Source organism: Poecilia reticulata, linkage group LG9, assembly GCF_000633615.1.
Source record: "Poecilia reticulata strain Guanapo linkage group LG9, Guppy_female_1.0+MT, whole genome shotgun sequence".
Taxonomy (NCBI): domain Eukaryota; kingdom Metazoa; phylum Chordata; class Actinopteri; order Cyprinodontiformes; family Poeciliidae; genus Poecilia; species Poecilia reticulata.
This window is the reverse complement of record NC_024339.1, coordinates 18,555,637-18,583,299: the sequence shown is the minus strand read 5'-3', so window position 1 is coordinate 18,583,299 and position 27,663 is coordinate 18,555,637. Positions and strand designations below refer to the sequence as shown.

At 38.6% G+C, this 27,663-nt stretch overlaps 3 protein-coding genes across 6 annotated transcripts in view; all 3 read right to left on the bottom strand.

Moving 5' to 3' along the window:
- The window catches only part of pde4d (phosphodiesterase 4D, cAMP-specific), a 203,704-nt gene extending 199,493 nt beyond the window's left edge, over positions 1-4,211 (bottom strand). The window contains exon 1 of the mRNA XM_008418380.2: positions 4,090-4,211. The gene's annotated coding sequence lies outside the window, so the exon portion shown is untranslated. The remainder of the gene's footprint in view (positions 1-4,089) is intronic.
- A 5,525-nt stretch (positions 4,212-9,736) lies between these two features.
- On the bottom strand, positions 9,737-14,846 carry elovl7a (ELOVL fatty acid elongase 7a). The gene is made up of 8 exons (XM_008418378.1): positions 14,739-14,846; positions 13,286-13,375; positions 13,003-13,193; positions 12,570-12,650; positions 12,417-12,473; positions 12,233-12,338; positions 12,023-12,159; positions 9,737-11,927 (listed from the first exon to the last, which is right to left on the bottom strand). The coding sequence occupies exons 2-8, from the start codon at positions 13,347-13,349 to the stop codon at positions 11,679-11,681; spliced, it is 885 nt and encodes a 294-aa protein (XP_008416600.1). The 5' UTR covers positions 13,350-13,375; positions 14,739-14,846; the 3' UTR covers positions 9,737-11,678.
- Positions 14,847-16,463: 1,617 nt separating this feature from the next.
- ercc8 (excision repair cross-complementation group 8) lies at positions 16,464-27,618 on the bottom strand. Of its 4 annotated transcripts, XR_534461.2 has the most exons (13): positions 27,251-27,618; positions 26,419-26,514; positions 25,978-26,079; positions 25,650-25,773; positions 23,743-23,824; positions 22,793-22,861; positions 21,392-21,458; positions 20,711-20,814; positions 20,223-20,347; positions 19,461-19,658; positions 17,842-17,937; positions 17,648-17,734; positions 16,796-16,882 (listed from the first exon to the last, which is right to left on the bottom strand). XR_534461.2 is itself a non-coding variant. In XM_008418376.2 (12 exons), exons 1-12 carry the CDS (start codon positions 27,325-27,327, stop codon positions 17,699-17,701), a joined length of 1,176 nt encoding a protein of 391 aa, XP_008416598.1. In that variant the 5' UTR covers positions 27,328-27,618; the 3' UTR covers positions 16,464-17,698. The 4 variants fall into 4 exon arrangements, 3 of the variants coding, with proteins under 3 accessions (XP_008416598.1, XP_008416597.1, XP_008416599.1); XM_008418376.2 differs by having other exon boundaries at positions 16,464-17,734; XM_008418375.2 differs by lacking the exon at positions 17,648-17,734 and having other exon boundaries at positions 16,464-16,882; positions 27,251-27,617.
- Positions 27,619-27,663: the final 45 nt, after the last annotated feature.

Here is a 27,663-nt window from a genome sequence, read left to right as displayed (position 1 = left end):
TTTTTTTTTTTTCCACAAAAAGAGTCATCTCAGTACAACAAATTTTGACAAACATTTGAGTCGACACTGTCACTTTAAGTTAAGGTCATGCAGAAGATCAGATTTGTGCACACGGCGTATACGTGGAGATGTTCAAGAAAACAAACCACACAGAATCCTCTTTGGAAAAACAATGCAAAGCTTTGCTGAGGCATTGTACATTCCTGTAAGTTACACAGAGTTTACGTCAGGCCTTTCACTGACTCTGGAAAGAACTTGGGAGAATAAAGAAAAATGAGTGTTTGCTTCCTAATAATTTACTCTGATGTAGCATAGTTTTTAAGGAGCATTGGAGCAGAGGGGGGTGTGAGCACTCCTGTTGTGTAGCCACTGCACAACAGGTCTAATAGCCACAACGCTCAGGTCAGGTGTGCACACCTGAAACAAAGAGCTTATTGTGCTGCTTGCACCTCATTGATTCACCCACGTGGAGGTGGAGTGCAGCACCGTTATCTTACAGTATATATTTGCATAGTAGAGGTCAGCTACAACACAGGGCTCTCTGTGTTTCTCGCTACAGTTAAAGGCAATCAGGCTAACAGACAGTGGCGCAACTACACATTATTCAGGTGGATGCGTTCGATGCTGAAGCCTTATTTCCTCAAACTTATTTAGAACCCAAGGCAGGAATGTAATGGCGAGGAGGGTGTAACATATCGGTGCTCCACCTGTCGCTGTGCACAGCATCAAAATCCAAAATGATAATAAATAAGTACTACATAAGTAAGAGTCAAAAATAACATTTTTGCTATAGTTTCAGCAATCAGCGCATTATTTCATTTTTGCTTTAAATAAAAACCATCAGGTCATGCTATGCGTGCTTGTTTACATTTCCAGAGTAATTACAGCGATGCGGTGCTATTTTTAATCAAGGCTGCCTGTGAGATTCTCATACCAACACCAGACTATACAAAGTGCTTTGTTTGTTGTCATAGACATGACTATGAACTCAGCTTCTCATGTGGAGTTGGTCTTAAATTAAAAGGTGAAATAAAAGTTTGGATGATCTCAGAAGAATGCCACAGACATGTCATGAGTCTGCGGTCTTCACATTTGAGAGCTGGCTGGGGTTTGAAAGAGAAATGGGTCAGTATGGTTGTCAGAGGATCAGCTGGCTCAAAGATGAAACCTCACAGGTCAAATAAAAGTCATGTCTGAGAAAGATCCACATTTTTATCCTTGCTGTTCCAAATGACCTAAAAGCAATGCCATGCTCACTGATGTCTGCTTTATTCTACGGCCAAGTACATGGGCTGATTTTAGCGGCACTTAAGAAACAGGTAAACATGAAGAGAATAACTGTGATAAGTTAACAAGCTCAGGTGATTCCTTATATTGGATTCAATTTTAAACCAAAGCCTGAACTTGGGAATGACATTACTCAACCTTTACCTGTTCCCTTACTTGTATTAGACAGATGTCAAACGAAGATGTACTTAATCTGTAAACAAACTGAGTCTAGTGAATTGCTAAGAGATAGTCAAAAAGACTATCAAATTTCAATCAAATTTAGCTATTAAAACAGCTCAAACTGTAAATGTTAGATATCAGCAGACAGAGTTCTTCAACAGGACGACTTCCATGCTACCATGCAAACTTTATGTTGCTTGACTCTGTGGGCAGCATCAGTCCACCTGATCACCTGCGAATCGTCAGTCCACTCCAAGTCTGTCAAGAGTGGTGTAAACTTTCAGATTTTCCAACACGCTATCATTTGTGTAACTAAAACAAAGATGGTATGCTCCGGTGCTTTTTCTAGGTCTCGGTTCTTTGGAAAAGGTCCCAGCTTATAAGGTGGACTGAAACAGTTGACACCGTCAATTGGTTTAACTTTTAACCAGGCATAGCTTAAATTGTCAAGAAAAAACTTGGCAATGCACTTAATTTCAAAATACTAAAAAAACAACAACAAAAAATTAATCCAAATGGGAAATTAAGTAGTAGAGTTTGCGTAGGTTCTGACAGAAGTAGAAAGGATCTCCAGTAGCAGTCAGTAATACAGTCTGACAAAGCCTCTGTCTGAAAACACTATCATTTCATGGCAGACTGATTAAGAGGATGCTCTGGATTGTCTGCAATTTTCTTAATTTTAAAAATACTTTTTCTTTTCAATCATCTCCAGAGTTTCCAGAGGAGTCTTCAGAACAGAACCAGCCTTCTTTATCAGCTTTTAGAGCTTTTTAAAGTCACTGGTTGTGATGAAGCTAGCCTGAACAAATTATAGTAGAAGGCACACTTCACAAGAGTGTGAAGTGTGCCAGAATCACAAAGGACTGAAGCTTCCTCAAGAAGTGCATTCTGCTCTGTCCCTTTCATTGCTCTGTGGACTTCTTTACCTTTCTACAAAAATATAGTATACTTTGCTTTAAATAAGTCAAACTAATATCTTTAACCTCAGCTCTAAAACACAGTGGAATTTGCTAAGTAAAATACCAAGTGACCAGGCTAAGTAATAAGCAAATGACAGATTTTTTTTCCCTTGAAGTGGTCTTCTACAATGCGTGTGAAAAACTTATGGAAGTGCAAAGCTTAAGAAGTTCAAACTGCTTTTGCCTTTTAGACATATTGCATTTTAAGTCAGGTTTTTTATTAATTTTTTTTTTTTACTTTTCCTCTAAAAGTTTTGCTATCTAAAGGGGCAGTATCATGTAAGATCTACTTTTCTGACCTTTTCATCATGTTAAAATAAACAAAACATACCTGACGTTTTGCCTTGATTCATTCATTTCCATTTGATAAACCTTTTAATCTCCGGTGGCAACTATTCAGCTGTCCAAAACGCCTGGCTGGACCTAGCACCACCTTCCAGGCACAGCAGCTCCTCCTCAGAGCTGCAGTTTTCAAGCTTCCGAGCTTTTGTCTCTCAGAGCATCCCTCCCCTGCAGCTCCTCTACTCAGCTCTGCCAGACTCACCAGCAGTAATTAGCAAACACCTGATGGAATTGTGCACTTGCTGAGCTCTTTATATGAGCTACTTCTCCGTGCAATGCCTTTAAAAACGTTGTTAATAGAGGAGCGATGCTGTGATGAATTCTTGAAGGTGGACTTTCAGAAAGAGCAGGAGTTTTTAAAGATACGGAGCCCCAATTTCAAGACATTAAGGCAGGAAGTAAGATTTAGTTTAAGTTATATTTCATATATATAACAACTGAGTGTGGCATATGTACTTGGCTACGCAACAAAATGGCTCTGTGCACCTGGAAAAAAAAAACACATAATACGGCCCCTTTAAATACTAATATCTATGGAAACTCAAGAGACAAGACAGATTCATCTTTGTCACTTATGGCAGCCTAATGAAATAAAATTTAATTTTTACAGCTAGATCAACTCACACATATAATCTGCATTATAGAGCACCATCTACATTCTGTTAGTATTTACCAAAGAGTCAATCGCTCTGTTAGATGCAGAGGATTAAATCACTCTGAACTATAAAGCAAACACCAGCTGGGTTGTGTCTTGTCCACTCTGAATTTATGTGGGACTGCAGCACAATTTGGAGCAGGCCTATTTATAGCCAACTATATACCAGCAACATCCGCCACCAGCACCCTGCAGCCTGAAAGTCACACCGGGATGATTTTGGGAGGGGGAAAGTCCTTGAGCTCCTCTGTCAGTGCGAGGCATTGCAGTGACAAGTTTGCTGATGAGGTTGGTGACTGGGAAGTCGCACTGCACCGGTCCCCTCTCACAACCCCATCCCTCAGCTGAAGACTACTCCAAGTGTATGCTTTACACCCACAACATAAACACACACACACACACACAGCATGAAAGCTCATACACTCCGGTGTGTGCGTGCCTACGCATGCAGGCATGAGCAAAAACATTCCCTCCCACACTCCACGTGCAAGCACACAAGCTGGTTAAAACTGTGCAGAGGTAATGTTTTGACTTTGTGTATTGCAGATTTGACGTCAGTCCCTCATGTGTTATTGATTGTTGCTTTGTCGGAAATTTTTATGAAGCCACTGTGGTGTTGAAATACAGCACTACAGCTGGATTTCAGTTTTCCCAATGACAAAACAAGACACTGGAACAACTCACCTTAAGCGCTTCAAAAAATATCCTGGGAGATTATTTCTCCACCTCCAGCTCTTGTCAAGTCTCCCCCCCGCCCTGTGCGTCTCCGAGAGTTCCAATTAAAAATCACCAAACAAACAAAAGTATCTGGTGTGCATCTCATACACAGCAAGTCCCACTCTGCTGCTCACTGATGCTCTCTAAAGTAAGGAGGGAACTTTGCTCACAGCTGCCAGGTTTGCAGCCAATAACGTCAGATTGCTTTCCTCCTCTTGGCCAATCGTGTGCCTCTCCTGCTCCACCCTCTCACCCCTCCTCCTCTCCTGCCTCTTTCAGCTCCTCCTGCTGCTGCTGCTGGGAGTTCACTTTGTGGTGGACAAACCCAAAATCTCTCAAAACTGAGATGAACTGCTGCAATGTTTACAGGCTAAAGAACACAGCCATTGTGCAAAAAGAAAATGAGACAAGGGGAGGAAATGAGACTAATTGGGAGTGTTTTACATGTTCTTTGTGAAGAGGTGGCTTATACAGCAGTTTATATTAAAAAGCTGTTCTCCTTCTCAATGTTAGCGTTGACAAATCCCTGCTTACTAGCTGCCAGTATCAGACATTAAAAGTATGGGATTATATTAAAGAAGGGATGATAGGGGATTACTTTTGGAGACAGCAAAATGATAGAAAGACAGCTCATTGAATCCTATTGGGATTTCCAAATGTGTCTTTCACCACCAGGAAATAACTCATGACTTAAGTGTAGATATATTTATTTTTTTACCTTTATGTATACAAATTGTCTCGTTGAGACCCAGCATCTCATGTACAACACGGACCTGTTTTGATTAAAACAAGCAAACCTTGAATGTAGTTTGGCATTATTCTCTCATATCACAGATGCTTCTCGCAGATTCCAGAGATGAAGAGTACCTTCAACAATCTGCAGGGAAAACTTTGCTCCCTGAAAAATGCCACAAACAGATTGTTCTCAACAATACTTTGACACATTTTAGCTTGTCTTGTTGAACCAAGTTATGCTGCTCTTGCGTAATGCTGAAACAGGCTCTGTCATATTTATTTAGCCATAAAAGCCTTCACTGATAACTCCACCGATGCAGCCATGCAAAGTGAGACATCATTGTTTTTGCTTTCAAAGTACAAGAGCACTTTCGTTTTACTTTCCAAGACACATTTTCACCTCTATTCCAAGACAGATTTTCACCAAATCTCTTTTTCGAGATTTGAAACGCTGGCCTGTTAGCGTAGGCTTCTGTTGCCTTTGATTACTCATAAAAGACTATTGAAATTCCTTTTTGGATCAAAAACAGCCCGTCGAGAAAATATGGTGCAACTGGACCACGGCTCAATCAGGTACAGGGAAGAGGAAACGGTAGACGACGGCGCGCATGCACACATGCACTACCCATCCCAATGTAGACCGATTTCCCCTCACAGGAGCAGAACATTTTACATTAGGAACATAAGCTTTAATATCAGGGCTGAGCGCATTGCAAATAATGACTCTGTGCAACATAGAGATTCTTTGACTAAAGAACTTCAATCACACCATAATAGGATGTATAATGATGTTGCAGAGAGTGCAAACAAAGCAGCACATAATATATGTATAGTGAACATCAGAAATAATTCAACCTTATGAAGAGTGCACCCTGTAGGCAGCAGGATTCTGTCTTGTGAACTGTCCTGTTGTACGTCTGCAAGAGTTTTAGGTTATGGTATTTTGTATCAAAATCCACTTTCAACACAGAATTTTACTTAACGATATTCATCCGTTCATTGTCTTCTGTGCGACCGAGATCTGGTCACAGTGATCACAGGTCCAGGACGTAGATATTGCTGGTCTCTGTGACTCTCAATCTCATGTCGGCATGGATCCAAAGATGTTTCCAAGCTGGAATAGACATACTGGGTCTGTCCTGGTGTCTCCTTCCAGGGGGAAGTGGCTGGAAAGCCTTCAAAGTCAGACGCACCGCAGGGACACTGATTAGATGCCAGAACCACCTCAGCTCACACCTCTCAACCTTTCAGCCCTGAAAAGCAGTGGCTCAACTTCAAACTCCAGCACCCTGCGGGATGGGGCTCATTTGTATTTTATGCTTTCGCTCATGTTCCATATCTCATGACCACAAGTGAGTGTTGGAATATAGACAGACGAGCGCGTCAACCGACAGGTGGATGAATAAAGGCAAGATTGGATGACTGAGAACATAGTGCACAGAAAGGTCTCCCCTAGCACGAATAAAGATACCTTCCATAGCAAACAATGGTGAAGTCCCCATTTAATTTCTCACTCGATTCAGTTATTCAGGCAGCAGAGTTGGTAGGCCAGCAGGCAGCAACCAGCAGGCAAATGGGCAAAAGCAAAGCAAAGCAAGCAAGCAGAGTGCTGCTGCACCAGTCTGTCTGGCCCCAAGGTTTGTCAAACTCACAGGAGCGGAATGGGTATTATGCCTGCAATATTCAAATAGGGTACAACTTGTTCCTTTTCATGCGCTGTATGTGTAAACACCAAGAAATGGTTATTGTTCTAACTTGACTGAGAGTCACAAGAATGGGGATTCAAGCTGGGTGAGAGGTTACGTGAATGAAAAATAAACTTTTATTACAAGAAACGCACGGAGACCAAGAGTCAGTCAACTGAAGCCTTCAAGACTGATCAATAAGTCTCCTATGGGATTCATAATACATGGCTTGTGCTGCAGAAGCGGACTCCGTCCATTGGGCCAGAACACATCACGTTTGTTCCACTGCTCTGCGCGCAGAGAGCCTGCAGAAGTTGTTGACAGCAACAACCGAGGAGGGGAGAGAGGTGTTCTTCATGATGCGAGGTGAGAGGACACCGTGTTCTGGAAAATCCTGCCCAGAGGAGCAAGCACGTACAATTATTGCATCTAACGATGGAAAAGTGGAGGTGAGCAGTTAATGCTTGCGAGGCCTGCAGAACCCACACTGTTTGGAAAGCCTAGAGACAAATAATTTAAAAAAAGAACGTCATGCATGTTGCGGCGGGTGGCGTAAGAGGTGGCGTAAATTAAAATGTCAAACATTAGCACAAAGTTGAGATAAAAAGGCAAAAGTTCAGGCTTTTCTGTACTGAGAATGTCATGCCGTAATCACATAAGCCATGGACTGCAACATCTCCAATTTAGAGACATTATGAAAGAAAGCAGACTCTGTTGGAGTGGTGCAAGCCGCACTGGCAGTATTTCACTCTCCCACCGCAGATTATACCTATCCTTTACCTCTAATAAGCCAAACTACATTGAAAGTTGATTTTTACAAGAAGGAGAAAGACAGGTTAGCAGTAGTTAAAGCTTCTGGAACCTATGATTATCTAAAAATACCAACAATTACTGTCACATCCATGTTCCTATACGTCTCAGTTCCGCAATTTTCACAAGAACTCCTAATGTCCCTGGAGCTTAAGAAGATCCTTAGTTTGACCTGCTTTTTTTTTTATTGTTTAAACTTTTTACTCTGTGCGGTCTCCAGCAGCTGCTGTTCTCTCCCACATACTTGGTATTGTTCATTGTTCTCCTTGACTTGTAAGTTTCCAGGGTGCTGTCAACCCCTCTGTAAAGATAGAGGATCAGAAGGCACACAGACATGCTCTGTTTGAAAAAAAAACAAAAAAAAACGTGGTCACGATTTGTTCTAAATCACAAAAGGAACCAGGATCCTGAGGGTGGCACTGCCTCAGAGAATCGTGATCTAGTAAATTACAGAGTCCACAAAGGCAACAATTACTCTCTGCTTTTCTTTTTTTTTCCTCTTATCTGCAATCACCTCCTTCTCAGAGCAACAACTCTGCCTTTTAATATCGCAGCCCCGCTGAGGACAGCTCAAGAGACAAATGTGTGATGCGTCATATATTTAAAAAAAAAAACAAAAAAACACCTGCAGTAAAATGCACAGAAATTACTGAATATCTTTCTTCTATTATGATATGTGATAGACCAAATACATTCAGATCAGAGACTGTTAAAATATGGGAAATAGGGGGTATGAATAGTTGGACTCTAAATCCAGTAAGTGACCCGATTTAGATTCAAGTAAACCAAATCTGTGAGTAATATAAAAATCCCCCTCTTGGTTAATCTGACCAGACAGTTTCAGGGAATCCTTTGATAACACAGCAGTGATTAGAAACTGACTAACTAGAGTTTTTATTTACATTTCATTATTGTTCTGAAGACTTTTTCATTATTTTTGTTGCCTTCTCCAGCTCTAATGTGCAGAGAAGGTGACAGTTCATCTGGCTGCAGCTACTCATCAAGCAATTAGCTTGAAGCCTCTGACAATTAGATGAGACAAAAATGTCACCGAACAAATACAATTAGAGCTAGTGGCACTTATTAAAGCAATCAGTTCAACAGACAGAAAATAAAGCTAACTTGAATGTTTATTTTAGCTGCTATTGAAACTTAAGTCTGACATGAGATGTGCCACTGATTTTTTTTTTTATTTTTTTTTTTTACAAGTGTCACAATCAGTTTTAGTGAAGTGCTGGTCTGCTAATCATTACAAGATTTGATTTGTGAAAGCACTGAAATGGTCAAATGCCATTTAATTCTGTCTCAAGTGGGGGAAAAAAAACCAAACAGACAAAGCATTAAGTAAGAAACCGTAACAACATTTTGAGGTGAAAAACAGTAAGAAATTCTGCTCATTGCCTCTTCTGTGGGCCTTTCTATAGATTCGCTGCGATACTGACCCAGTTCTCTTGCACTGAAACCAGGAGAGGAGCTGCAAGGGTCGCTCCAAGACAGACAGCCGTTGTTGAAACTCATCATTTTATGGCGCGATCATCCATGCCCTTATAGGGCTGAGTTGTCCTGCTGTCAGTTCTCATCCCATGGTTTGAACCCTTTAACCTCTCCACTCAAACAGAGTTTATACATATTTAACATGGAAAACAAGGTGGGTCTGGTGTTACTATGAGTTTGTTTCATGCATGAATGGAAGCTCAAGTTTAGAGGACAGGTTTTTGTGTTGCTCTATTGCAGTAGAAGACCATGCATGTAATGTGTCGGTCTTTACATTTTTGACTTGGAACACTACTTAATGAGATATATTTTAATGTACTTGATATTAAATGTCATTAAAATCTTTCAAACCACTTTCTGCACTGGTGGGCTTTCTGGTACTCATAAGGCTCAATGGAAACAAATCTGTTTTGACTGTAAAAAAAACAAACTTTTTAAATTGCAGACATAAGGACTATTTTGATTCTTGTTCAGCTATGATTTAGTGTAAACATATGACAAAAATAAGTCTAAAACCTTATTGTTAGTGAAAGGTTGAGGTGGGAAAAATACCTTGTTTAACATGTATTACAGTTATTGCCAATTCAGCCTTTAAAATGCATTTGAAATTGTAGATATAGCAAAATACATGGCATTGCAGCAAGTTTTATCCAAGATAATAAATTGAAGCTTTTGTTCATTACGGTTGTACAGCGTATTGAATCAAACCAAGTTTAGTCTTACAACACCCTCTACTGGTGACAAGAGTTTATTACAGTGACAACTAAGTTGCATTTGTGGAAAGCAATTTTAAATTCTACCAAGTCAGTTTTAACTTTAAACACTTTTTATCTCTTGACTTTTACAAGTTTTGCCAGGATATTGTCACAAACTGCAATAGATGTCATGGAGATTTTACAAAGAAATCATTTACTTCCACAGCAGAAGAAAAATAAATGGTTTACAAAACTTTCTAGAAATACAGGTTTTCAAAAATGTGGCACACAAATGTATTCAGACTCTTTATTTCTCTATAATTGGAAGAATCTAGCTCCACCCATCTCCGATCAACTTCTCTACAGCAGCTGAAGAACTCCATCCCTGAAGCATGATGCCGCCACCACTATGTTTCAATTAGGCAATTTTGTTTTCAGGGTAATGCACTGTATTAGTTTTGTGACATGTTTAGTGCACAGCTTTGGACTCATCTGATGAGAGCACCTTCCATTCATTGTGTCCCCTGAAGAACACAGGTGAACTTTTAAAAACAGATTTTCCCTCAACAATTACTTTGTTTTTGCCACTCTTCCATACAGGTCAATTTTTCACACCAAAGGCTGTGGATCTGTGCACCCAACCTCCAGGCCTCGCTCAGACAGCAAGGTATTTGCAGAATGCAATAGAAGCCATACATTTACCTTTTCAGGACATAGGTTAGATCCGTTATTAGTAAAGAAAAAATAAATCATTGGATCTTCACTAAGCCTTTTAGAACTCCTTTAGTTTATGGCTAAACCTGGTTCTTTTAGTGTCTGATCAGTTCAAAACTGAAATGGTCATGAATTCTTTTTCTCATGAAGTTAAGGCAATTAGCAAAAGATTATTTGGACAGATAAAACGGATATGTGCACTTCACTGTTCTACGCCAGGTAGAAAGTCAAACTTAAATTTGAAAGTTGTTAAACGCTGCAACCTAAAATGTGGCAAAATTTAACGGATGGCAGGACTTCCGTAAGGCACTTCAGATAATGTATAATTTGAATACATGAATTCAGAAGCAGCTTCAAAGTACAATCATTGTTTATTTTTACATAAATACATATAAAATACATTATAAACACATTTCTTTACAGTATTGTTCATTGGTATAAACTGATCTGAAAAAAATATATATAATTATTACTCATCTGTAAACCTTTTGGGATGGTTTGTGTTTCATTAAAAGGTGGAACTTCTTCCACACAAAGCTCAATCCTGTGTCCTCAGTCACCATAGTGTTACATTCATGGTCACAGTTAAGATCAGTAGATATAAAACTGACATTCAAAGGCACCAACTATGGAAAACCTCATTAGCACACCGCTCAAAAGTAAGAACATTCGGCCTAAAAATGAACTGTTATTGTGCAGTATACCTCGGTGAAGACTGCAGCTGTGGTTTTAAAGGTCTGTTCTGGATCCTACAAGAACCACGGCAGTCCATTAGGTTTACATTGGGGAGTCACAACGTTGCTTCATAGGAGAACGAAGACAGGAATGAAAACTGATGCCACTGCAATCAGACTTGGCTTTTCACTGCATGTCTACCATTGGCAGCTGCTGTGGAGAAGTGACCATACCTGCATTACCAAAAGTAATCAGTGCGTAGCACGCCGACATAGTCGTCAGAACAAGTGAACTAAACAAACGTTAACATCTCAGTGCACCACTTAAGAAAAAAAACATAATTGAAGTCTGAGAAGAAATGGAGATAAAAAAAAATAAATGATGGGAGTACATTTTTAAACTCCAGGTGATCTGTACAGCTGAGGGTCATCCAGTTTCACCTTCAGCAGCTCTATGGTCAGTTTGAGACTAACAGAAAAAAAAAAAAAAAAACGAAAAACATGCATTTAAAGTCTCTGTACCAAAACATCACCTTCAGTATAAACAGAGGTCAAGTAAAAGCTTTTAGCCTTTCAATATTGTAGGTAAAGATCAGGTTTGGCTATAATTTAAAGATTGTCTAACAGATATAGAAAACAGCCAACATAAATAGTCCAAAAAATAAAAATAAAAAATTGGGTGGCATCCCACTTCACCACAGTGGTTCGCTTGTGTGAAGGAGGTCAACCCCAAAAATCAGCAGAATGCCTCACTGGTATTTGTCATGGTCTACGTTTCCATTCATGACTCCGTTGGTGTGGTGAGCCCATGTCTGAGCCTGCAGTACGTTAGGTAGCCTCTTGCCCTTGGTGTAGGCGTGGTACCAGAAGTTGAGGAAAAGGAACAGGAAAATCAGGCCGTACAGGCCGATGATGTAGATGAAGATGGGGAACTGGTATGGGCAGTCTTTCATGAAGAAGTACTGGGAGATGTGAGTGGTAACCATGACAAACTGGATCTGAGGAAAAGCAAAGAAAATAAAGTTGGCGTCAGGAAACTGGTTAAAGAGAATGTAAAAACTGAATATTTTTAACAAAAGTTCAGAGTACACACCAGCTGAATGGTAGTGAGGTACTTCTTCCACCAGAGGTACTTCTGGTAGTTGGGGCCCATGGCAGTCAGCCCGTAGTATGTATACATGATAACATGGACAATACAGTTCAGGAAGGCATGGAAAGTTCCCAATCCACCTGAAACAAGGAGTGTGCCTGGATTAACATCACAAATAGTCTTACTGTGACATTACAGGGAAACGAGTTTTACCTGCAGCAAAACGAACACCAAACCACCAGGTGAAGGGCATGATGGAGTGATGATATACGTGAAGAAATGTCACCTGGCTGTTCTTTTTCCTCAGCACAAAGAAGATCTGCAGAATGGGATTCAGTTTAATAACAGCGTAAAGAAACATTAATCTTGCTATGCAATGAACAGTTGTCTCATTTACCGTGTCAAGCATCTCGATGAACTTTGAGAAGTAGTAAAGCCAGCACGTTGCTGCCATCTAGAGGAGAAAGTTCCGATTTAAATACTTTATACATGAATACAGATTTACATTAGATGAGGAGCTTAAAATAAATATAAAAAAAAGTGAGCTTACCCTGATAGCCTGTGGCGAGTCAGAGTAGTCAACAAGGTCGCAGTGAAATGAATATCCAGTTCCCCATCCTGACATCACATACTGAAGGAAAAACAGCAAAACATAAGAAATATGTTACATTAATTTTGTATTAAAAAAAAACCCCACAAGTTCACTGAAAAAAAAAAAAAGTATCAAAGAAAAATATTGACAAGTTGCAGAGCAGCATTTTCAAGAAAGACAAAAGCACTAGCTTATCTAGCTAACAGTTAAAACCAACTCCCCAACAGCGCAACAATGACTCAGAAATCCGAGATGAAGAAATGCTCACGTTTACTCATCTTTCAGACCAGTACTACAAACTCTGACATGACATCCAAGATTCAAGAGCAATTTAGTAGCAGTCAAGTTCCAGGGTCAAGCCACGTGAAGAGAAACAGAAGCCCAAACACACCTCATAACACATGTAGAGTGACAAAGCCACCACACTGAAGTTGTAGACAACAAGGACTCCTTTCAGGTCGAAGCCTTTCCGGTTCTCCATCAGTCGAGGGCCCAGTGACGTGACAAAGTAGATGTAAGCAGCGATGATGATGGTTTGGGGAAGAGGAGACGACATGAGCAGCCATTGTTCTGTCCGTGAATCTGCAACAGGATCGAGAAATTAGCAAGGTTTACATAAAATGGGCTGACTCAATATTTTATTATGGAGAAACGGAAACATCAGCAAGACTCACCTGCGTTTTGGATGAACTCATCATAAATGCGTGCAACAGAGGTCTTAAGATTAAAAAACTCCATTTCAGGCAAGATCCCAGCAGTTCAGCCTAAGGGAAGGACAGGCGAAAGGTTACAGTTTCAGTTTGTTTCCCTCAAGTTCACCGACATTTAGAGAAAGGATACAGCATGTTAGTGATATTTTTCTTCCACCTATTAAAAAAAAAAAAAAAAAAAACGCCTTTGCATTTCACAGCATTAGAATATGTAAGGAAATCTCTGCAAGTCAGGAAGACGACTACACTGACAGAAATGCAAAGCTGTGCTGAACAGTGAAGTCTATAAGAAGTCAGACATGTATTGAAAACTGACTGTTTTTTTTTTCACTTAATGAAACCAAACCGTTTCAGGAAGCATTTTAGGAATCTGGTAAGACCTGAATTCTGTTTAGTACCCCATTAGTCACACATAAAGGAATGGAAAAATACAAACAATTCATGTGTAGGAAGGGAGCATCCTTCATCTTTCCAACAGGAAACACTTCATTTACAGACAAAATGTACTTATAGTACTTCTTTAAAAGTCAAGTGAATCAGATCCTTAAGAAAATATCCACTAGTTTGTGTGTATTTTTATGTCCATAAATACAACAATTGTCATCAATTAAGACAGTCACAGTAAGAAAAATAGTTTTCATGAGTGTCGGCAGCCTGGCATAAAGAGCAGGGTCAGTGAAGCAAACACCCATACTTCAAGTTTATCCTGACAGGATAAACTCTATAATTTCAATAAATTATAGAAATTGTGCCAACACTTAACTTGTGAAAAGACAGGTTTAGTGCCACAGCAGGGGGTTAAAAGAAACTCCATAGCAACTTATTTACTCTGGTCTAATGAAGTTTGTCAGTGGTTGGGGAAACTGTAAATCACTGAAAAAGCCAACATCCCATGCAACACCCTTCTGGACAGGTTTCTCAAGGTGTGCCTCCTTGATTGCAAAAAAAAGCCTGTCTGAGTCTCATCCTTAACGAACCAAATGACATGTCGTGACACGCCAATTCACGTTTCCCCCCTCCTTTTCTTTTCATGGATGATGATGATGATGATGCAAAAATGCTCCTTCTGCTATACCGCGCCTAATAACCAATATGTGTACAAAGTTCACCAGAAAGAGAACATTTCAATTTAATGCAGAAAGTCTGCAAAACATAGTCAAACAGTGTCCAATGCCACAATTTGGGTCTGCTTTAGCAAGACGTATAAGATACGTGTGAAACATCCAAGCAATGAATTCACTCATAGCTCCTCGCGCTTCTCTGATCCTCAAACACTGTAGCTACCGAACCGAGCAACTATTCACATCCATTAAACAACAGTATGGTGTTCATATGATGTCGTGGCAATACAAAACTCACTTTTTACACACAAGTTTTAATTTATATAATTTGAAAAAGTTTATTAAAAAGTACACACCTGTCGCTAGTGTTGAACCAACGCTGAATCCCGTCGAGTTATCTTTCCACCTGTTACCTCTTGGCAAATGTGCTTCCCCTCTGCGTCAGTCTGGCTCCACGGTCCTTTTGATCCGGCGGAAAGGGGCGGGCCTACGTGTTAAGCAACGCCCCTTAATTTCGTTGATTGGTCAATTTGTAGTCCGATAGGGTTTCAACGAAGTGAGTCATTGTTTAGTGATGCCTCATAGAAAACTATGTACGATTTAGTGAAAGAACAATACATTTTAAAAACACGTAAATTCTGGCTTGAGAAAACACGAGAAAAGGAGAGAAAGAGAGAGAGAGAGAGAGAGAGAGAGAGAGAGAGAGAGAGAGAGAGAGAGAGAGAGAGAGAGAGAGAGAGAGAGAGGAGGTGGGGGGGGACTTAATGCGGGTATTTTCCACTGCCTTACTTTTGTCACACTTTTAAGATGACAAGATGAGACTGAAGATACACTAAAAAAATCTCAATATCTGATCAGAGCAAATATCCCTATCAGCAGTTTGTGTTAGATATTTACACGGTCACTTAAGACAAAGTGTAATACTGAAAGGCGTGTTGCTCAAAGGAGAGGTTTCAGTGTCCCTCCTTGCTCCTAGTTTCTCGAGGGGCTTACAAAAGAATCTTATAAACAGATGTAAATTTCCCCTAGAAGGACAAAGGGAGAATATGTGCTTTTAATAAATAGTAAATCTTTTCAAAAATCACCTGCAAAAAAGTCATTATCTGAAAAGACCTCTAGAGCACTGTTCACCCTATTTTGCCCTCGGGTGTTGACATCATCACACCCGAGGGCAAATGTGAGAGACCAATACAAAATAGAGCATAATTTAGAAGAGGAAGGTAAATGATACATGGCTTTCAGCATTTACTGATAAAACAAGTGGATGTTTCTGTGTCTAACTGTTGCCAAAATTCCACTGGTTTTAATAAAAAAAATGGCAATATAGCCATTCTTGAAAGAAGTTTTGTTTGCAGTTTGTCCCAAAGCCATGCAGGGGTTACTCCAAATATGTAAAAAAAAAAAAGGTCCTCTGGTGAACTGATACTAAATTTAAACTTTCTTCTCTATACGTAAAACTCTATATGTAAAATATGTACCACTAAACATCTTTCTGAACACACCGTGGTGAAATATGGTAGTGGCAGCATCATGCTGTTGGGTTGCTTTTCTTCAGATAAGAGTAGGCATGTTAAAGGTCACTGGAAGATGGCTGGAACTTCCCTTTGCAGCATGATCATGTAAACCTAATGAAATTGTTAATATCAAATTATTTTCATGTTAGAATAACCTGGTCAAAGTCCAATAGACAGTTTGTGCCAAGACTTGAACATTTACATTAACAGCATGTTAAACATCCATCTGACTGCACTTCTGTGACAAAAAGACAAAAAAGTAAGTCTGTAGTTGTCCAAAAACAGTAGAAACATAATCTAAATAATATACCTGCAGCTCTTGAGAGCAGCAAAATGTGGTTCTACATGTTGTACCGACTGTTAGAGATTTTTATTAGTAAAAATGTTGACATCCATGTATCATTTTCCTTCTGCTTCAGTTAAATTATTATCAAAAAATGATCATAAAATACATTGAGGTTGGTGGTTTTAACATGATAAAATGGAAAAAAATTCAAGGGTTTTGAATGCTGTTAAAAAGCACCACTCGTTTTCAAAATACAAATAGACGCAACACCGAAAACAAAATCAAATTACTTTTGAAAATAACATTTTATTGATGTAAAAAAAAAAAAAGTTTAAAAATGAGGCGGCTACAAAATGAGCTCTACTTGTAAAAGGTCCCTTTGGTGCCACTTCAAAATATCACAGCAACGGAAAATGTATAATTTAGTATCAAATGTTTCTAAACATAACATTGATTATAGTTCTATACAAAACAACAAACACATATTTACATATTTATATAAGTTTTGAAGGCTGTCGTCTCTGCTGTCAAACATCTGACAGTTTACATAAACCCAAAAAGAGAATTCCTTACACTAGCTTTTAATTAGTTTATTTGGCGTGCCTCTGCCGTCCGCTCATTCCGATCCTTCTTATTAATCTTCATCGCTGCTCCAATTGTCTTGAAAGGCAGGGTTCACAGCAGAAAGGCTGGCAGCAACCTGCGAGGAATTTAAATATCTACATCAGCTTCACATGCGAAGACGACGGATTTCTCTGAATGGAGCCTTTACAAAAAAAAAACTATACACGTAACTCACAACATTAACACGGCGGATATTTGCGATATATTACAACTAACAAGTGTCGCCAAGTTTCAGATAATGTTGACTTGACATAATTTAAATTCCCAGGATGACATCTGTGGTTTCACTGGAACAACAAAACCACTCCAGCACGTTTCTGAATTTCATAGGAGGCTCTTTTTTCTGCCTTTATCACAACTCTTCACACAATAATGGTTAAAAAAAATTTATATGAAAATAATGGATGTAATAATATTTGTAATATCAAACTTGAAATGCCATTTAAAAGATACATTAGGACACCTGTAGAATTAAATCCAAAGCACTGAGATTCTTATTGGCTTTACTTTAGACAAACTTTTTTTTATTATTAAAATATTGGAAAACCATGACTACAAAGGCAGTGTTGATACTGTTGATATTTAGAGTTGAAATGTAGTTACTGTTTAGGCACTGAATAAATGGCAAACAAACGCAGATGGATTTTGTTCTTATGGGATACAAAAACTGTATAGCATCAGTCAAAGTAAGTTACACAAACTGATTCAGGCACGTTGTGTACTAAATACACGTGAAGTGTTCTAGGGGCTTGCTTTCTAATCAATCAGACTGGAAGCTGATTTGGAAAAACCTGTGTAAAGACAAATATGAAGAGGGAGAGCATTCAAAAGAAGGAAAAACCTGTTTGAGTATTCTCGCCTGAGCTTTGAAACCAGACCTACAGCCTATCCTTTAAAAGGGTGGAGATTTTCCATTGAGCTCAAATCTCTAGTAAAAACAAAAGCAAGTCATTAAAGTCAGCTCTATCTTAGACGTTTCTTTAAATTTCAGAATTCTTTCGTCTGCTGATACTTCCAGTTTTTAACGGCCTGTACCTCATTTTCACCATTGGGCTCTTCTTCCACGTCTGCGGTACGGACGACGGGTACCCACGCCAGCAGGTTACCATCTTTACCTCCGCTGTACAGCTCCTGCACACAAACAGCATCTCTACGTGTCACCTTAAAGTCCCCACAACAATTTCCCAATGGCGCCAGCCTTAAATTCAGTGATTGGGACCAAGTGTACAGTAATTAAAGGACCTAGAAACATCCACTCAAGCAAGTTGTCTCCTCAGAGACATTGAATTAGCTTTAGGAATGATTGAGTTCAATGTAATTGAACAGGAATAAAAATAAAAAAAGTATGTTTTCAGGACTAAATGTCCTTTCCTGGAACTATGAGATGGCGACCTGCTAAGCAACATTCTTACTATTCGTCACACGTTGAAAATATGTGTGTGTCACCGGATGCACAAACTACCAAATAAGGCTGACACGGGTCAAATGACACTTTGCGCCCCTCCTTAAAGACGACTAATATAGATTAGCGATTTAATTGCTCTTTTGATCATTTGTCAGTAATATATTTCCGTTTGTTTAAAAGAGTCCAACATGGTAACAAGCCTACAGGATTAATATGAATCTCCAAAACAAAACTTTATTGACATTTAATGTACATAAAAGTCAGCAGAAAACTGCTAATGTTTACCAACTTGCCATGCAGTTTTAGAAATTTTGTACCATAAAATATATGACTATTACACACTGCATTCATGAGAATATTTAACAGCTCCAGAGTTGTCTCATCTTTTTTCTTTTTGCTAATTTTTAAAATATACATACACAATTTCACAAATAATTTAGGGGAAATATTTCTACAATTAAAAGACTTGTGGGTGTTTTGGTCTGTTTTTATTGTGTGTGGAGCACAAAAAAACTGATGGAAATAAAAGAAAGAAGAAGAAAGAAAAATGAAACAGGACATAAGAAAGAAATGTCAAAAGGAAGTGAACGTGAGGAAGGGAAACATAAAGTAAACAATTTTGGGGCTATTTGACAAAAAATAAAGTTTGTGAAAACACATTAACATTTACCCTAGAAAAATGCATCCAAGACAAACAAGTATTTTCTGTATCAAGTTCCAGTTAAAGATAAAAAGAATAATTTTCAAATGGACAGATGTGAAACTGAGCTTTTTGTTTCTATTTCATTTGGTGTTTCGCAGCTTAGCTGAAAGCTGAAAATGATTTCATTCTGCTGTACAGTCCTGAACTGTCAGCCAGTTCAAGCAGATGTCAGTTGCAGATCTTAGTAGTGATGCTACAGTCCTGACTTATTAAAAATGAAGCATTAAACTTCATTTTACAATGGTCTAACTGTGGGAATTAAGAACAAACGGGAACAAACGACAAGCAGCCTGGGAGTAACTGCTTCTTCAGCTCCACAGGAACACCTGCATTTAAATTTATGGATGCAAATGTTGACACGGGAATCTTATCTGTCAAAGGGAGCGGCTGTCACATTGAGAGCTGAGGTGATGGGTTTATGAACTAAGAAGACAGACAACCTGACATGGATTTTCCAAGCACACATGAGAGAAACGTCGGACTCATTTGTTCCGGATCGGAACAAATACGGGGCCACGTGTCGCCTGGTACTTCGGAGAGTCTCACCTGGTAGTCTGGGTGAAACTCGCAGCAGTCCACGTTGTTGTAGTGACCCCGCAGCATAGTGATCAGTTCTCCTGTGTGCAGAGCGTACACCGCCACCGAGCTGCCGCATGGCACAAACACAAACTCTGGGCTGCAGCCGTGAGACACGGAGAGCTGCAGCCGTTTACGGCTCTCATTGCAGACCTTCCCATAATTCACCTGAGAGAAGCAGGAAAAGAAACTGGATGTGTGGGAAGGTTGAAATATTATACGACGATTATGAAACTAAATCATTCTCATGTATAAATGGTTAAAAATGTCACTGCACATAAACTAGAAAAATATATAGAAATGGCCATATTACATCATCACCTTTTCTCCTTGGGTCAAATTCTTACTTACTGTAGCTCTGATTCACTCCTTAGACATCTGGCTAAGGTGGCTCAAGGTGTCCTATTACATAATCATTACTTAAGTTTGACATTTGACCCAAAGAGATGTCTTTTTTGGCCTTTAAGTAAAGGCTGTGCCTCAGTTTCATAAGCTTATCAACTGTGGTGTCTATATATCACATACTTTTATTTTACATTTTAGCATTTAGTAGCCAGGTTCCCAGAAAAAAGAAAAGGAATGCAGTATGTTTTGTATGTTTTTACTTGTCATTTGTACATGTTTTGAGAAGATGTTCAGCCAGTGAAACAGGTTTTTTTTTCTGCAGCTGTGTCTTTCGAAATGTACATCAAGGTTGGCTATGAGGACAAAATCAGCTTGCGTGAACCTTACCAGTGTGTTTTCCCCTGTGGCGCTATTCCATAGCCTCATGCGGTCATCTGTGCCAGTGGTTAGGAGGTAGAGGCCATCAGAAGTAAAACACAGACCATTCACTCTGCCGTTATGGGCTGTGTTTTCTAACCAGAAACATGCAAAACATTTAGATTTGTACGTTTTCCTCCACTTCTGCTGGACATTTACGACAAAGTTATTTTTTATTTCAAAAAGGTATTAGCTTACATAAGCATGTTTCAATATAGAACAATTTTTATGGGTTCAGTCATGTGTGTGCATCCACAGACCTTTCAAAATTACAACAATCCAGTCATTTTCCTATTATTTACATTGGTTTATGCTATTTTTTTGTAACTTTTATGTACAACATAGTACGATTGATGGTTTAAAAAATCAAAGAGCAGTGAAAATAGGTGTGATAATTCTTGAAAGTGTCTAAGCTCATGATAATTTACTATAACGGTCTGAATAATTGGGAAACTAACCTGCCTGTGACGAGGCTTTCGACTTCTCTCCGTTGTGCTGATCCAAAGTGAAAAGACTACCTGAAGCTCGCCGCACATCCCAAATGTTCACCTTGCTGTCTGCACTTAGAGGAAGGAATAAAAGACATTATTTGCACATTTACTTTCTCATTGTCAATACATGACAGAAGCCACTGTGTTTTAATTTCAACTGGCATCTGCAATAAAGAGAAGAAGCTCAATATTGTCTATTTACAACAATGTTTGTGCCCTAATTCTTGTTTTTAAAGGTCAATCTTCTGTTGGGAATTACCATGCGTGGCTCATTATAACATCCGTACATTACTCTAGGCTCCTCGCTGTGCCAGTAGTTTTCAAAATCACTTACAATCCAAAGGCAGAGTGGTGCACCGATCCCAGTGGGTTAATTAGCAGGTCTAATGTGGCATGAAAATAGGTGGGGACTGTATCCACCATATGCTAAACTGACAGCGCCACTAAACCACCGCATTGCCTGTCTGGTAGGGACATGTTACCATTATCCTTGACTCTAAATGTGGCCAGATGGTTGGGATGTCAGCTGGGCCACAACATAGTGGAGATCGCGACAATTTAAATTAGCATCGTCTTTGTACGATGCTCAAACTGCAAACTAGGTTCAGTAAAAAGAAAATACACATACTGTTGCAAAGCAGAGCTTACCTGGAAGTTGCTAAGATGTTCTCGTATCTTGGCGACCACCGCACGGCCAGCACTTCTGCTCTGTGACCTGGATATGCAAATATTATACTGGTTAACACATAAATATGGACGCAACCACACATGCTGTGCAAATCGACAGCTTACAAAGCTTTAGAAAATTTCCATTATCAAATCGTCAGGGATTTGAAATGATGGCGAATTTCCTCTAGGTTGACTGAGCTGTGATTGCCAAGTCCCATACTGATTTTAAACTTTATTCATCAAATACATCAAAACAAACTACAACCATTTTGGGTTTCTAAGTCAATAACCATTAGCTTGTGCTTTGATAAATGTTTTCTGTGTTCACTGTAAATCAGATAAAAGATAATTTATCTTAATAACCTTTGGTGCACTAATGGGTAAAAAATACTTTTTTATTATTTCAAAACAGCTGCCTACATCAAAGAATTTACAGTGTATTTCATTTTTTAAAATCTTTTATACGTCAACAGGTCTTTGGAAAAGAAGAATTGGAATTAATCAAAACTGGGAGAAAAAAAAAAATTAAAAAAGAAAGAAATTTGAACTGGTCCGTTAAACCCTAATTGATGCCTCCCTTTTTTGTGAATGCATTTAGATCAACCTTTAGCCATGTGCCTGGTTAAAGCTCTGCTGACTGACAAACTGACGACAGCCTCAGTTTTATCGACATGAACTTAGAACACCTTTTTCTCTGGTGGTTCCTCCCATTAGGGTTTGCGCAACACTGGTTCTTCTGCCTTTCTCAAATGCAATTTTGTGTCTAATACAACTTCTTTAAGGTCCAATAAAAATGAAAGCACTTTCTTTATTATCCTAAATTTAGTCTATGTCACTAATCTATGTAAAAGAATGTCAAATCATCATACAACTTCAAGAATGTTAATTATTCAAGACTATCAACTATTTGTGTGCTTCCTTGCATTTCTACTGCAAGACTTCACAAAATATAACATTTGACCAATTCTGACTGTTAAATCTACTTTAATACAGTTCCTTTTATTTACACAGAGCAAAGTCACAAAAAAATTGAATCTCAAGGCTATTCACAGAACATACAAATTAAAACCATAACCTGACGTCCACAGTCCAGTGCGGTCCACATTCAGTTCTGATCACTCCCAATAATTAGTCCGATTTAGGTCCAATTACATTTAGTCTCATTTGATCCCAAATATAACAATGAAGACAAATGAAGTTGATGATTTAATGCCAACAGGTAAAAGGGATCTAATTAAGGAAGTCCAGATGATTACATCAGTTTTAACAAAACAATTATATTCTATGTTGTAGCTATGCCTTTGTTTTATGCACAGAAAGATGAATCTTATTTTAAACATTTTTAAATTGTCAAAAGTTATTGTACAAAAGAACACAAACCCTGAAGAACGTGGATCCGTGAACCAGACTTCAGGTCACAAAGTTGAATTTTAGGGTTTTTGGTGCCAACTGGAAGCACAGACACACACACAGAGGTTTGTCTTAAATTACAACAGTGATAAAAAAGAAACAGATGATAAGCACAGCTCTCAAAGTATATGACACCAATCATAGTTTATTTACATAGTTTCAAAATAACAATTCTTCCTATTAGCATCCAGCAATTACCCTCATGTAAATTCTGTCAGAATATTTTTCACAACATTAAAATTCTAGAATCTTACAGATAAGATTCGGTTAAAACAACTGGTGATAAGCGACAGACTCACGCCCTCTTCTCTTTGAAGTCATGAAAAAGGGAAACGCAGATTTTCATCATTCACAAAACCAACTATTGCTTTAGATGGTGGTTAAAATATGACTTGATACAAAACATTAAATATGTGAGATCAAATTGCATTTCAGGAAGTTTCCCTTAAAAGCCTTTGTTTCCATGGAAACAAAGCCACAGTGTAGGGGATGCATGTAACCTGTTTGACAGGCCTGTCTGAGAAGGAACACCTTTGGTCTTGAAGCAAGAGGCAGGCTGAATTACTGGTTTCTGTATGTGACAAGAAACTTATCGGTGTGTTTGTGAGAGCACACACACTCAGCAGGCCCGACGAACTTGCTGGTCCTGCTTCGTTACCGGGGAACGCAGAGATTCCGACAATGCTTCTCCGCTGAAGTGAGCTCATATGTATTCTGTCCCCTCAAGGTTGATGTCATTTCACAGCCTGAGGTGCGTTCCGAGGGGTTCCGCCTGGGTTGTTTTGTGGAGCAACATGTAGCACAAAAACCGAAACCAAGGGATTTCTGCCCTTGGTTTTGTGTTTGAACACAACGCAAAAATGCGCAAGAAAATTCTGAGGATGTTTCGTGTTAACAAGTCACGGTGAGAGAAAACACACCTGCGATGAGACTGTGCTTCCTGGCAATGGGCGACAGGTGGTGACTGTAGACATTTCCCTCAAACTCAAACACTTCAGCTGGCTAAAACAAAAAAACAACATAGAAAAAAGGAGCAATTTATAATCAGATTTGTGTGTATTCAGATAAGTATGTTGAGTGGAAATATAAAATAAAGATTAATTGAACAACAGAAGCCTTATGGCTTAGTGTGGATAAATGTCAGCAGAAAAAGAGAGGGAAAAAAAACAAAGATCATTGAAAAAAATGAATATAAGAGGGAAAAGAGAGAAGGCACAGCAGCTCAGCGCTCACTCGGGCAGCCACTGGTGGTTACAATGCAAATTCTTCTGCAAACATGAAAAGCTTCTCTGTGCTCCATCTGTCAGTGAGTGCCAGCACGAGCATGGACTGTGCCAGTGGGAGGAGGAGGAGAGGGGTGGGGGGTCGTTGCGCAAACACTTAGTCACACACACATACAGAAGGAGGATCTGTTTGCATACAAATGTCACACACAAAAATAAAAAAAAGACAAAGAGAACAACAATGCAAAACACACAACACATTTGGAAAAAAGGAGAGAGCGTGCATTTGCGTGGCGCTCACACACAAATAGAGTCAACTAATTAAAAGGTTAGTGGGTTCTTTTCTGTCCCTTCTGCGACCTTTAGAGGCAACCGTGGTGCCAGCGTAATTCTAGCACAGCTCTGGGCCTGCCATATGGGACGTAGAACGGTGGGACGCATGGAGCAGAAAAGAAGAAAGACAGATCGAGAGGTGGAGGGAAGTGCAAACAGGGGGAATCAATATGCTGAAGTTATTAACGTAAGAGGTCGACTGTGAATATAAAAAGCTTACACACCCTGTAAGGAGAAAATTTGTGACACAGCAAAAGAAATCAATTCAGAAAATGTACGTGATCTATAACAAAGACTACTAAGTTAAAAATCAAGCAGATGTTTAAGGTGAGAAAAAAAAAAAGTAAAGTACTGTTGTTGTTACATAGTTGTTGATATATGTCCAATTTTCTTTGTAAAAGTGATACAATTTGTCAACTTCTAAAATAATGGCCAAAGTCAAAAGGGAATTTTTTGGCCAGCATCAATTCTGGCAAAAAATGACTTATTATTATTATTTTAGGAAGGTGACAATACGTTAGATTGTGCAGGCATCTACATGCCTCTACTGTGCCATTTGTTCACTGATTTGGATCAATGCTCTGAATAATTCTTGTGATCACAGATAAAGTTCCTCTAAAACCTTAGTTTTCTTGAAGAGGCCTGAAGGTTTTTTGATCATGTGGCCCAACATTCATAAACCCTTCCACTTTCACTGAGGCACCAAATCTAGTATAATGAAAATAGGGCAGCTAATAACAATTATTTTAGTAATCTATTATTCCATCAGTTATTCTGACAATTAATCAAATGTAAACATTGGTACATCTGCAGATTTACAGTATTCACGTAAGATTCACGCAATTTTAAAATGCATTTAAAATACATTGCAAATAATTCTGTTAATTTTTTTTGTAAGCTAAACATTGCTGTTATTGCATTTAAAGTGCAATAACAGCATTCATTTAGTGAATGCTTAGCTACAGATAAACTTGATTATTTGTAGCCAATCTACAGCTAAAAAAGTTGCTGACATCAACAAGTGAAAAGCTCACCCTTTTTTGCTTGACTTAACCATCAGTGTAGGGCTGGTCTGTTTATTTAGAAGGTTTTCCTATTTTAAATGCAACATGTATTCATTTTTTTTGTAGTTTTGGCTTTAACTCTTCTGGAGACTGGTACATTTAGACAATGAGCTCTCTTTGATGCATTGGAAGCTTTGTGCAGACCATATCAAACGCTATGGCATAGAGGTATTGTAGTAAATAAGTTTTGTAGACATCACGGCTTACCTTTAAAGTCTCTGTGTCCCACACTTTCATGGTCTTGTCAAAGGAACTAGAGACAAACATTCCTGTGTCATAAGGATACCACTGAACTGTCTCCACACTGAATTTGTGGACATGTCGACTAGACCTGTGAAAACAAAAATCATAGTCAAACCCTCCTGACATAACTACACTAAATAGTGTTTTCTGTTCATGTTTTAGTATTGGTAGGAAATGAAAATGAATTACTGTGTTGTGTTAAATCTTTGCAAAAATCTTGTGAGCAACTTGAAAACAGAACAATAATAGATTGCTGCCCTCTAGTGGATGACATAAATAAGTTGACATTTACCTTCCAACAGTCCGGACAGCTCGGCAGGTGTACTGTTGTTTCCCACTGTGGTTCTCCAGGTCATAGATGACAATAACTCCATCTGCCCCTCCAGACAACATACTAACAAATGGTAAAAAAAAAAAAAATTATTCTCAAAACAAATTACTTTGTCTAAATATGTATGATTTTTACATGACTCCCAATCCTTAATATAATTTTACTGCTTGTAAATTGACATTTAAAAATAGAATACTGCAAACATGTTGCCCAATTGAGATCTTATCACTTTTTCCAAGAATATTTTCAATTAGATTAGTGGATAGCTCTGGTTAACTACAAATCCAAGTCTTAGTAATATGTACAGGTGTAACAGTATAGTAATAAAACAAAAACTTGAACTACAATAACATTAATCTTGTGCAGTATAACTGTAGCAAAATGATGACTGAGTAAACTTACTATCTGCCTTCAATCGCATCAATGTCAATGGTATTAATCCCATTTCCATGGATCCGGTCCACCTCTCTGTCGGGATTTAGCTTCAGACTGAGGACTCTGACAGATGCAGAAAGAGAAATTCTGTGAAACCTGGTATTAAAATGACAGATTTTGAAAACAATCTGCTGAACAAACATGGGGTACAGAAAAAAGCTACAAAGTTATCAGCTTAAAGGCTGATATATAAAAGCTATAAATATTTACCACAAGATGTGCAAGTCCAGGCCTGCTTCTTAGTATCCTTTACTCATATACTAATAGTGCACATTATAGTTGTAAAGCAAGATGATTATAATAATCTAATAGATATTTGATTCACATCATCACTTTCCACAACGACTTTTTGAAGATCTCATTTAATTTTCCTTCAAGATGAAGAAAGTATTTTTGAACTGAATTCGACTTCGATCATTACAGCCATCCTCTTTAGACCAGAGGTTCCCTCACCTGTCTGTTTCTGACCTACAAAATGAAAAATGTATCAGGGTCATGACCCTGGAGGGTAAAAGAGCCAAATTATTTCAACAACGTAGCAAAGAAGAATTTAAACAAACCACTTTGGTACGCTTCCTTTGAGATATTCCAATTAGTATATAAAAATGTATTTAGCATGATGATTAACAATATGTTTAAATAACCACTAAATATCACGGCAGATACATGAATTAGAACTTTCCCGTACAACAGTGTTGCAAGCCATTTAACTTAACCAGCTATAAACAATTTACAAACACTTCAAATCTACCAGAGAATATATCAGCATATTTAATGTTCATCGTACATTTTCCCTCACCTTCTCGTTGACTCAGCACGTCTAAGTCGCAAAGGGTCATCCACACCGGCCTGTCTTGCTGATAAGAATCCCAACATTGCATCAACTTGAGGAAATTTGATTGTAGAAATAAAAACTCAAATTTATTTCCACCAGTGGCATCTAAAATAGCTTAAAGGTTAGCATGTCATCGAAGCTGAGGTGAGTTTACAATCCATGCGGAATATATGCGAATTATATAAAGCATTTTATAGCAAAACAATTTGCGTTAAACTATTTTACGCATTTAAAAAAAACGTCTAAGTACTGTAAAGTGCTATTATTGCATTTTTGATTATTATTTTCAACGAATCCTAACTAGCTTCACATCGATTCCAAACAATGAGCCGCCATATTGCCTAGTGACGCAAAAACAACAATAACGGCTGTGATTG

Bases quoted from the DNA above. Each gene is read 5' to 3' on its own strand.
- ercc8 (XM_008418375.2), bottom strand. From the start codon at position 27,327: ATGTTGGGATTCTTATCAGCAAGACAGGCCGGTGTGGATGACCCTTTG. The intron at 26,515-27,250 runs GTGAGGGAAAAT...TGCATCTGTCAG, and splicing joins CGTGCTGAGTCAACGAGAAG to AGTCCTCAGTCTGAAGCTAA. The intron at 17,938-19,460 runs GTGAGACTCTCC...GTTTGTGTGCAG, and splicing joins AGTTTCACCCAGACTACCAG to GAGCTGTACAGCGGAGGTAA.
- elovl7a (XM_008418378.1), bottom strand. From the start codon at position 13,349: ATGGAGTTTTTTAATCTTAAGACCTCTGTTGCACGCATTTATGATGAG. The intron at 12,651-13,002 runs GTGTGTTTGGGC...TTTTTCCTTCAG, and splicing joins CACTCTACATGTGTTATGAG to TATGTGATGTCAGGATGGGG. The intron at 12,339-12,416 runs GTAAATGAGACA...CCCATTCTGCAG, and splicing joins TCATCGAGATGCTTGACACG to ATCTTCTTTGTGCTGAGGAA.